The sequence below is a fragment of the Schistocerca gregaria genome, chromosome 5 (genome assembly GCF_023897955.1).
Source record: "Schistocerca gregaria isolate iqSchGreg1 chromosome 5, iqSchGreg1.2, whole genome shotgun sequence".
Lineage (NCBI taxonomy): Eukaryota > Metazoa > Arthropoda > Insecta > Orthoptera > Acrididae > Schistocerca > Schistocerca gregaria.
In genome coordinates, this window is record NC_064924.1 from 547,307,765 (window position 1) to 547,319,986 (window position 12,222).

The 12,222-nt window shown below is 38.3% G+C and overlaps 1 protein-coding gene across 2 annotated transcripts in view; it reads left to right on the forward strand.

The window, feature by feature from the left end:
- Nucleotides 1–12,222, forward strand: part of LOC126273111 (NSFL1 cofactor p47) — a 60,518-nt gene that overhangs the window by 10,596 nt on the left and 37,700 nt on the right. For both annotated transcript variants that reach the window (XM_049976560.1, XM_049976561.1), the window contains exon 4: nt 134–237. In XM_049976560.1, coding sequence (XP_049832517.1) covers nt 134–237 — 104 coding nt within the window. The remainder of the gene's footprint in view (nt 1–133; nt 238–12,222) is intronic.

A 12,222-nucleotide genomic window follows, 5' to 3' on the forward strand; every position in this document is an offset into this window, starting at 1 on the left:
CAGATGTACAGAGAGTGATTTTTCCATCTGAAGACTGCCATTCAAGGAGATTCCCATTGTGTATGAAGTTTGTTCTATACAAATTTGAGCTGAGTTCGAGGATTGGTTTTGTTTACATTTTTCTGTTTTTCAGGCATGGAGCAGAAGTTGTGGACCCGAGACATCCTACACCTGGGCAGAAACAAAAGTTTTCAGGAACTGGATATAGATTAGGACAGACCAGCAGTGACACTCAAGGTATTAGGTAGTATATGTTTAGCATTTGCAGGCATACCGTATTTACTCGAATCCAAACCACACTTTTTTTTCTTTTCAGTTTTTGTAATCCAAAAAACCACCTGCGGCTTAGAATCAAGTGCAAAGTAAGCGGAAGTTCTGAAAAATGTTGGTAGGTGCCGTCACAACTAACTTCTGCCGTCGAATGTATGTAGCGCTACACAGGCATGCTTTGCAGGCACAAAGATAGATACTGGTGCCAAAACTTCTGCTTCAGTAAATAAATTTTAAAAAAAGAAAGTGGAAGACGAGCTTTTTTTCCTCCGCCCCGAGTTTTGATCACTGCATTTTCATTCATTATCCATCGAAGTAAATACAAATTCCCTATTGTTCATCTTCGAATGTTGCAGCGTTTCAATGTTCTACCAAAATCCGACTGGCAACACTGTCAAGGATGTTTGTCAATATGGCAAACTCTATGTTCTGAATTTATTCCTGTATGTGAGAAGAGATGGTTGCTAATAGGAACTTTTATGAATTGTGAATCACAGGCAGTATTCTCTTCACCATAAGAATAATACGAATATTAACATTTTGCCACATATTCTTTCATGTTTGCTGCTATCTCATTTAAATTCTGTCTGTCTAATAAACTACGAAACTAGAGTGAGACAACAGCAAATGCGGAAGAATATACATATCATGTCTATATTCGTATTATTCTTATGCGTAATAGTGATACAGTCAGAAATGAAGCATGGCAGTTGACTAGATTTTTAAATCTATGATGACTCTACTTTTTGTGCAGAATGTAATGTACTAAAGAGGCATCTGCAAAGATCTTCAAACGGAGAAAATTTTTCGCTAAACTCTCGTTCAGAACATCTTCTATTATATGCAGTCTATTATTTGGTTCTTGTTGATCATTATCAAAGAAAGCAGCAGTGTAACAACAAATAGCAGTATCTTGCCATTGTTTCGCTAATGAGACGATTTCTCTCTCTCTCTCTCTCTCTCTCTCTCTCTCTCTCTCTCTCTCTCTCTTTAAACCAGCGGTAGCACGCACAAAAGCAAGCCTTGCCGCGTGTGCCAACAGGCTGTAAACACTCATTATCAGAATGCGACAAACAATGCATGGCACAGTACAGTAATGCATCTTCAGCTTAGAGTGACGTAAACACCTATAACAAAGAGAACGGCACTTGCTCAGATCAAAGCAAAATAAGCAATCGATTCAAACCAGACAAAGCGTGTGAAAAAGGAAAGGTACCCGTATAAATACAGGCGGTGCGCCTGACACATAGCAATGGCTGCCTGGTAAAGCTTAACTGCTAAGCTTACGTCTCGAACCAAACTTCTGTAGCTGTATCGTCATTCATTCGACCTAAATTGTGTCTCATATTACAATGGACCAACTTTGTTTCGACTTGAGGTGCGGCCTAAAACTTTTCTCTCCCCTTAAATTTCGAGTCTCAAATTTCAGGTGCGGCTTAGATTTGAGTGGGGCTTAGATTCGAGTAAATACGGTATTCAGTGAATATTCCCTTCAGATTTCATTGTATGATTTTGTAAAATAATGTACTGCAGTTACGTATAAACAAAGGCAGGTATCAGTTTTCACATTATGGTTAGTCAAGATAACATGTAGTAGGTTGTCACCCCTTGTTTGAGTCTCTCAATGTCAAGAATATAAACATTTTTTGGATTTTTCTGTAGTCTTGGTGAGAATTGATTTACCGAGTGTCGAAGTAAGCATGTTGTTAAGAAGATTGTTACAAGCACCCCTTCCCTCCCACTACCACAAACTGTTGTCACATCATGGGCAAATCCTACATCATGTCAAAGGCAGAACAACTCATAATACCACACATTTTGTTTAACAACTGACATTTTCATTGCATAGCTTCTCATATCGGAATGACCATCACTAAACTTGCTAAACTCATGATAGATGCAATTCACTATTTTTTAACAGGGCTGCAGTATTGTAACTTCCAGATCAAAACATTCGCTTGCACTATGGCTTTTTAAGCAAAACTCTTTTTACGTCTGTAACAATCAAGTGAACGTAAAGCTCATAACGTTTACAGTATGGCAGTCATGATGGAGCTTTTTCAGTAAAAGTGAGAAGTGTCTCACTCTAGTTATGCTTTAACTCCTGGCCATAGTTTCAGAATTAGATAGTAAATCTCTGCAACATACTCTGGTACCTTTTAGCGTTTGTTTGGTGCCCGGCCGTACTGTACACTCTTTGCATTAGCCTCTCCAGTAACACAAATTCATGGCCCACACAAACAGGAGGTTCGTATGGAAATAAATTCTTCATGCTGTGACAGCAATTGGGACGTTTAGACTTTTAGAACAGTACTGAATTAGCTGTCAGTTCTTTCTAGTTTGTCATCTTGATGAACTATTGTCAATAATTATTACTTAAGATGTGAAATTGAGTAATGTGTGTTCACGTGGTGATCTATTACTTTACTTACCATTTTATCAATGACGTAGTTTTTAACCCAGAAATCAATTATTACATTACTGAGTGCTAATCCATGTGTCTTCTGAAGCATCAATTACAATCCTCCCTTCCTCCCCACTTCCTCCTCTTTCTGTTCAATCGAGTCCCAAAGTGCCAGAACGAAATGAAGTAATGGCATCTCAACAAAATCTACATGCTACACATTTTACCACAACCTCAACTGAATACATTTATGGATAATGATCAGTTTCTGTTTTGGGAAAACCAAAGAACTACACAAAAAGTCTCTAAAACTTTCAAAGACTGTTAGTGAATTGATTTGTGCTCTGTTCATAATTTAGAGACTAATCAGTGGGGAAAAATTATAGAAGTGATGAATGGAGTGATTAATATTGTTTCTCTGTGGGAAGATTTGGAGACAAAAAACTTAAAATTGCAGAATTGTTGACTTGTTTATATCTGTGTTTTTGTTTCTGCACCAGGTAATATACTTTTATTTTTTGTGACTATACTCTTCAGCAAACACCATCCATGACATAGTCACCAAATGAACCCCACTCCTAGCTATCAAGCCTAGCCTGGCCACCTTACTTCCCTCCTAATTCCAGCACATCACCCACCCTAGCCCAATCATAACTATAATTGAACTCCAACACCTCATAAACGCAACCCCCATTTAGTTCTAAACCTCTCATTTAAATCTCTGAGTTTTCCTTCCCCCCACTCAAATTCAGTTACACTGCCCTAGTCAAGGATTCCTCTCATTCACCTGTAACCTTAATTAGTAATATATCTTCACAGTCCCAGTCTACTACCAAAACAGCTATCGTTGAATGCTTTCTATATGCTGATTAAAATTACTGTATCAATACCATGAAAAGGCGAGATTTCTACTTACTATATAGAGGAGACATTAAGTTGTAGATAGGCGCAACAAAAGGCAGTTATATATTTGAGCTTTTGGGTGATAAGGCCCTCTTCTAAAGTAGGAAAGAAAATAAACATACACACACATATTAACACAAGCAAAACTCTCATACACACTTGACCATCATCTCTGGTCACTGAGCCTGGACTGCCTCACTGGCCACACACAGTGGTTATGTGTATGAGTTGTGCTTGTGTGGATGTGTATGTGTATTTTGTACTTCAGCCCAGCCATACTTGGCAAGGCTCTGCATGAACCTACAAAGCAGGCACACTATGAGCAAATGCTGCTTGAAAAAGAACTAAGATTGGCTGACTGCTGGCTACTGCCACTCGACTCACTGCAACCTCAACCACAAAGTTATTTTAACCAGAATTTGGGACATCTCCAACCAAACTCCCAAAGAGATTCTCCTCTTCTTCTCCAAACCATTTTCTGCAGACACTTCACATTTTCGACATCACTTCTCAATCCTAACTGAAGAACTTTACTGAAATTCAACCATCATCAAGCTGACCTGAAGGTAGATCACTTCATCAAAATCCTCCCTGTGTGCAAAGACTCCACCACAGTAATAGCTGACTATGGGGAGTATGTTGCAAGGGGCCTTAATCAGCTCTTGGACAATTTGTGGCACAAAACTGTTTCTAAAGATCCCTGTTTCTTTCATCCACACTGAGCTGCAGACGCTGTAAAAACCTGCGGCTCCTCACAAGGACTCATAACTGCTAACATGGAATTCCTTACCTCTCCTGTCCCACACACTCTTACCATCTATCTATTTCCAAAAGTACACAAATCAAATGTACAGGCTGACTCATTGTAGCAGGCTTCAAAGCCTATACCGAATGCCTCTCGGCCCTGGTACACTAGCCAGTTTCATTATTACCCACGACTACTTCACTTTTGAGGATCAGACCTCCATCCAAGTTAGGGACGTCTCTATGGAAACCAGGATGGAGCCATCCTGTGCCATCCTATTCATAGGCTGCATCCCTCAACACACAGAAGCAGTCTCCCCTGGCTCAGTAAAAATTTATTGATAACGTAGTTGTGGTCTTGACACCAGTGAAGAACAACTCTCACAATTACAGCATATATGTTGTCCACAAACAAATCTCCTGTCATTATCTTCCTCTTACCCTACAACAATTGCAGCTCCCGTTTGCAGAAAACTCAAAAGTACATTCATTGTCACCCAGTACCAGATAAGTTTCCAGTGCCTCAATAGGTTCCTCTGCTAAACCTATGACTTTTTCAAGTCAAGCTTTGAAATTAGGTTATTCTCTCCAACATCCTTACCACACTACACATTGTCACTCACCATCACCCTCCTAACCCCCAAACCGTTGTTTTCAAACCATATCCTTGCAGTTGTGCGTGCTGTCCCTTCCACTACTACTAACTGTTGCCACATCATGGGCAAATCCTACATCATGTCAAAGGCAGAACAACTCATAATACCACACATGTCGTTTAGCAACTAACATTTTCATTCCATAGTTTTTCATATCGGAATGACAATCACTAATGAGCTTGCTCTACAGCAAGTCTCAAGAGGCCTGAGTATTTGCAGTTTGAATCCTCTCATCCAGGACCAGTTTCCCTGAACTCTGCAGTTAGGAAATTGTTCTCCAATGTGTGTTCACGTCCCACCATTCTCGTCCATTAACAAACCCCTGCCCTTACTTGGTTATTTATGTTCTAATGTACGTTTTCATTGGCAGTATTTCCTTATGTACTCAAGTTCTTAATTCCCTCTCTTTTCTATTTTTCCCTTTTGCTTCCTATTTTTCTGTGCTTTTCCTTCCCTTCCTTTCTTTCCTTTTATTATGTTCATCCTCTCTCTCTCTCTCTCTCTCTCTCTCTCTCTCTCTCTCTCTCTCTCTCTCTCTCTTTCTTTCTTTCGTTTTTCGCCGTCTCATTTTTTTCTTTCCTTTTAGTTCTTAATGGTACTGTTCATTCCAATTCTCATTTCTCTTCCTCTCAATTCATCTTTACTTCTCACGAGGCTATCTTTCTATCACCTCCGGGCTGAAGTGTTTACCAATGTACCATTTTGGACCTCATACACTCTGACACCTCCCATTTCATTTTTGTCTCACATCGGCCTCGTAACTGGTGGGTCCATCTCAGCCTTGGGATCTGAGTGATTTGCCCCACTTTTCCAAATCTGTGATCTCCTTCCTAAAGAAGCAGCTAACAGTCCTCAAAGCTAGGTGTAGATTTACTACTTTAAAGTGTCTATCAGCAGTACTGAAACGTCAGTTCTCGGAGATAAGTACTAGTTATTCATTCTGTGCCCTTGAAACTTAAAACAAAATTGATAGAAAATCAGTGAAGAGAATATTAACAGAAAACCTTGGGAGGAGGAATGTGAGCAAAGTGGTTTACTCATTCATTCACTCCATCAAATTAAAGGGCGAACTTAAAAGAATTTTAATAGGTCTGCTTTGTAAGTATTTCGCTCATAGTAACAACCCAACAATGATAAAAAAATTCCAACACTCTTTCTTATGTGCTAACAAATGTGAAATATATTAAAATGTATTATTATCATCAATCAATCATCATCATCGTCGTCGTCGTCGTGGTCATATTTACCCGAGTGTAAGAGAACCATGAGTATAAGACGACCCCTCCTTTTTTAAAGAGGCTCCTTGAGAAAAATTTATTTTTAACGAATTTTGACTAATCAAAATTACAAACTGTTTTACGCACATGAAATGTTTACCAAAAAGTTAACATTGTACATATTCTAAACTTATTCCATTTATTGATTGTCTGCATTTTGATAATACTAGGAGAAATAAACGAAATGGTTTACATTAATTTTCAGGCAGTTTTCTGTTCTACCTTTTTTGCTTACTAGCCCTGTTGTCTGTGATATCACAGGATAGCCACCAAGCCTTGAAACCTTGGAGACCAGGAAAAAGCCTTGAATTTTGGAGGGAGAAAAAAAGGGAAAAACCTGGAAAAGGCTGAATTTCTGCGAGAAACCTGAATTAAAAAAAAAAAAAATATATCCATCACTTCATTTTTGTATAAAAAAACATTTTTAAATCAAGTTATGGTCCTTTACGAAGCCTTCAAATATTAGGCTACATATTTCAATATTATCTGAGTATTTCCGTCTTTATCTCAATGTCTTCATCCATACAACTCGACGTAATTTCTTTCCCAGTGTGGTTCTCTGTTCAAGAGACACGATGTTATTGGAATGTCTGTTCATGTGAAATCGTTCCTTGAATGAAAGGCTGTATTTATCTGCCTTAAATTTGCATATTTCAGTAAGTGACCCATACAAACCTATCTTATACGCTGCATCAGTGTGAGATCTGTTCATCGCTGGTAAGTTTTCTTTTGTTTGAATGTCTTCCAGGAAACACACCCTTGTGAGCATTTTGATAACTCAAACTTAAAGCTTCATACGAGTTGGCATTGGTGTTCTGTTAGAAATAATGATAGATAGTTCCTGTGGATGACTTTACATAGGCAGTGTTAATTGTAAATTCAATTTCGTGTAGCCTTGGTAGTGATTTTTTAACATGCTGATTGCCAACCAAAAAATGATGTGAGCATAACCTCGAAAATATAAGAATTCAGCGGGAAGGTTGGTTTTCTTCAGTTCTGAATAAGTCCTTCAACAACAATATTAAAAAAAATGTATAGGCTCTCAGACAACATGTCGCTCATGCAGAGAGCTGAAATTGTGTATAAGCAGCACATTCTGCTTCTGGCTACTTAGAGTATGGCTGTGTGGTGTATAAGTAGTGATAACTAGCAGCCCGAATGTACCCAGAAAATTTTTTCTGCCGCTGCCAACGTGACAGATTCGCATATGCTCATAGCTGTCTCAGTTAGAGTGGGAGTACACTTCACATGACTCGTATTTTGTTTGTGGCGCATTTTTCAATTGTTTCAAAGCTATTGCAGTTCCCATGTTCAGTTATTTCACATTTACAGTTTATTGTTAATAGTAAGGTAAGCATATCAGATGTTTATCCACCACTATGCGTGGGAACCTAATCAGAAATGGGATGAGAAGTGTTTAAGCTTTACAAAGATCAAACACAAGTCTCTACGTCATCGTAGCTGCGCATGCGCAGTAACACCTGTTTATTTTTAGTTCTTGAAAGTAGCTGTCTGGCAGCTGCTTAAATGATCTCATTGTTAAATTTTTCTGAGACTAGTGCCATCTACACATTTCCATCAGTAATGGAAACAGATAGTGTGAATCGCCTGCGCAGTTGAACATGTTCATAACGTATCAGAGCGGAGTGTTATTCAGTCATGCCTAAACAGAGTATAACTTGATTCCAGAGTATGCACAAGTCAGTTTATCCCTAGGTTATGCACGACACCAAATTATAAATGAATGCATTATCCTCTTGAAGCAACACAATGTTAAATATTTCGACAATGGGGAAAAGTGCTTTGGACAGCCCTGCTTAAAGGCCAAAATGCAGACTTTCCACAATCAAACGGAAATCTTTTCCGATAAATATATTTATGCAACACCAAGAACCTGACGCAATGAAAATTCAATCCCAAAGTAGTGAAGAAGATAAGCCTATGTTGTATAATATTTGGTTGTTAACCATGATGAACAATCGAAGTGTATTCCTGGAGACTTTGAGCAAATGTAGGGGAGGAAGATGTTGATTAGAATTATCCTTGCATTTAAAATTATTCTCAAAAACTTTTATGCCCGAGCGTGTCAACCTTTATAAAAATGAGTCATTACAAAGTGAGATTTCCCTTACAGTGCTGTGATCTATTTCGCTCATCTTTTTTTTTAATTTATTTTATCTTCTCTGCAACCATGCAAATTGACTTTGGAGTATTTTTTTTAATTAAGTTAATTTGTTTAAAAAAACTGAAAATGTCATCATAAAAGCTGAAATTTTGTTGTGCTTACATTCAATTTATAATCCTTTGTCAATCGCCAAGTTGTGACTGTTTGCATACCATCATTTCCGCAAATGTTTCCATACAATCAAATTGTGGTGAAAACGCATTTGCATAGAACAAATATTGGATGCGGTATTGTTTATGGCAAATTTATTGACATGATTAAACAATATGGCAAAGTTCTTCTTGAATTTCATGAGAGTTTAAATACTGTTTCTTGAAAAATACAAGTGGACATTCATGTTAGATTTTGGGATCTAAATAAGTTACAGGTTTCAAACCAATATTTTGACTCTGCTTTTATTCAACACACAAGCACCAGTGACTTACTAGATGACTTGAAAGAATCTTATGATTTACAGAATCCTGCAAACTTTTTCAGTTGTTGATGGATGGACCAAATGTGAATTTTAGTTTCTAAGGACTTCAGTAATGAGCTAAAAGAATTTTCTGTAAACATGGAACTCTTGCAGTTAGGTAGTTTCAACCTGCATTTAGTTCATGGAGCTTTCAAAACTGGTACGGGAATTGCACAACTTTTGAGATTCTTGTATTATTTGATTTATGATTTGCCTACACAGAGAGATCAATATACAGAATATACAGCCTCCTCAAATTTTCCTTAAGAATTCTGTGGCATGAATAGAATATGCAAATGTGGCTCAAATGAGCTCTAAAAATTCTTCCACATCTAAGAAATTATGTTTCTCAATTGGCTCAAAATAAAACTCTAATTCACTTAGTTTTAAAACCCTATCAGAAGCTGTTAAAGACAAACTCTTAGGTTCAAAAGAGGATTATTTTTTTGCTGTGATTGTGCATGCATTCGAAGATTTTTTTTACGTGATTTCCAAATTGATATACAATGATTTTTTCACTCTTACTACCTCTTTAATGCAGCGAGTTGTCAGTTCAGACATTTCCGTAAACAAAAAATCCCTCATGAAAATTGACGTGAAGGATAAGAAGACAATGTGCAGTGCTTTTTATTGGATTTTACTACATGAGATGCCTTAAAGAAAGCTAAGAACCCGACTGACATATTATTCCCATGGTACAAAAGTTACTTGAAAGGTCACCATGTTGTTGTTGTTGTTGTTGTTGTTGTTGTGGTCTTCAGTCCTGAGACTGGTTTGATGCAGCTCTCCATGCTACTCTATCCTGTGCAAGCTTCTTCATCTCCCAGTACCTACTGCAACCTACATCCTTCTGAATCTGCTTAGTGTACTCATCTCTCGGTCTCCCTCTACGATTTTTACCCTCCACACTGCCCTCCAACGCTAAATTTGTGATCCCTTGATGCCTCAAAACATGTCCTACCAACCGATCCCTTCTTCTAGTCAAGTTGTGCCACAAACATCTCTTCTCCCCAATCCTATTCAATACCTCCTCATTAGTTACGTGATCTATCCACCTTATCTTCAGTATTCTTCTGTAGCACCACATTTCGAAAGCTTCTATTCTCTTCTTGTCCAAACTAGTTATCGTCCATGTTTCACTTCCATACATGGCTACACTCCAAACAAATATTTTCAGAAATGACTTCCTGACACTTAAATCTATATTCGATGTTAACAAATTTCTCTTCTTCAGAAACGCTTTCCTTGCCAATGCCAGTCTACATTTTATATCCTCTCTACTTCGACCATCATCAGTTATTTTACTTCCTAAGTAGCAAAACTCCTTTACTACTTTAAGTGTCTCATTTCCTAATCTAATTCCCTCAGCATCACCCGATTTAATTGGACTACATTCCATTATCCTCGTTTTGCTTTTGTTGATGTTCATCTTATATCCTCCTTTCAAGACGCTGTTCATTCCGTTCAACTGCTCTTCCAAGTCCTTTGCCGTCTCTGACAGAATTACAATGTCATCGGCGAACCTCAAAGTTTTTACTTCGTCTCCATGAATTTTAATACCTACTCCAAATTTTTCTTTTGTTTCCTTTACTGCTTGCTCGATATACAGATTGAATAACATCGGGGAGAGGCTACAACCCTGTCTCACTCCTTTCCCAACCACTGCTTCCCTTTCATGCCCCTCGACTCTTATGACTGCCATCTGGTTTCTGTACAAATTGTAAATAGCCTTTCGCTCCCTGTATTTTACCCCTGCCACCTTTAGAATTTGAAAAAGAGTATTCCAGTCAACATTGTCAAAAGCTTTCTCTAAGTCTACAAATGCTAGAAACGTAGGTTTGCCTTTTCTTAATCTTTCTTCTAAGATAAGTCGTAAGGTCAGTATTGCCTCACGTGTTCCAACATTTCGACGGAATCCAAACTGATCCTCCCCGAGGTCCGCATCTATCAGTTTTTCCATTCGTCTGTAAAGAATTCGCGTTAGTATTTTGCAGCTGTGACTTATTAAACTGATAGTTCGGTAATTTTCACGTCTGTCAGCACCTGCTTTCTTTGGGATTGGAATTATTATATTCTTCTTGAAGTCTGAGGGTATTTGGCCTGTCTCATACATCTTGCTCACCAGCTGGTAGAGTTTTGTTATGACTGGCTCTCCCAAGGCCATCAGTAGTTCTAATGGAATGTTGTCTACTCCGGGGGCCTTGTTCCGACTCAGGTCTTTCAGTGCTCTGTCAAACTCTTCACGCAGTATCTTATCTCCCATTTCGTCTTCATCTACATCCTCTTCCATTTCCATAATATTGTCCTCAAGTACATCACCCTTGTATAAACCTTCTATATACTCCTTCCACCTTTCTGCCTTCCCTTCTTTGCTTAGAACTGGGTTGCCATCTGAGCTCTTGATATTCATACACGTGGTTCTCTTCTCTCCAAAGGTCTCTTTAATTTTCCTGTAGGCAGTATCTATCTTACCCCTAGTGAGATAAGCCTCTACATCCTTACATTTATCCTCTAGCCATCCCTGTTTAGCCATTTTGCACTTCCTCTCGATCTCATTTTTGAGACGTTTGTATTCCTTTTTGCCTGCTTCATTTACTGCATTTTTATATTTTCTCCTTTCATCAATTAAATTCAATATTTCTTCTGTTACCCAAGGATTTCTAGCAGCCCTCGTCTTTTTACCTACTTGATCCTCTGCTGCCTTCACTACTTCATCCCTCAGAGCTACCCATTCTTCTTCTAGTGTATTTCTTTCCCCTATTCCTGTCAATTGTTCCCTTATGCTCTCCCTGAAACTATGTACAACCTCTGGTTCTTTCAGTTTATCCAGGTCCCATCTCCTTAATTTCTCACATTTTTGCAGTTTCTTCAGTTTTAATCTACAGGTCATAACCAATAGATTGTGGTCAGAGTCCACATCTGCCCCTGGAAATGTCTTACAACTTAAAACCTGGTTCCTAAATCTCTGTCTTACCATTATATAATCTATCTGATACCTTTTAGTATCTCCAGGGTTCTTCCACGTATACAACCTTCTTTCATGATTCTTAAACCAAGTGTTACCTATGACTAAGTTGTGCTCTGTACAAAATTCTACTAGGCGGCTTCCTCTTTCATTCCTTAGCCCCAATCCATATTCACCTACTATGTTTCCTTCTCTCCCTTTTCCTACACTCGAATTCCAGTCACCCATTACTATTAAATTTTCGTCTCCCTTCACTATCTGAATAATTTCTTTTATTTCATCGTACATTTCTTCAATTTCTTCGTCATCTGCAGAGCTAGTTGGCATATAAACTTGTACTACTGTAGTAGGTGTGGGCTTCGTA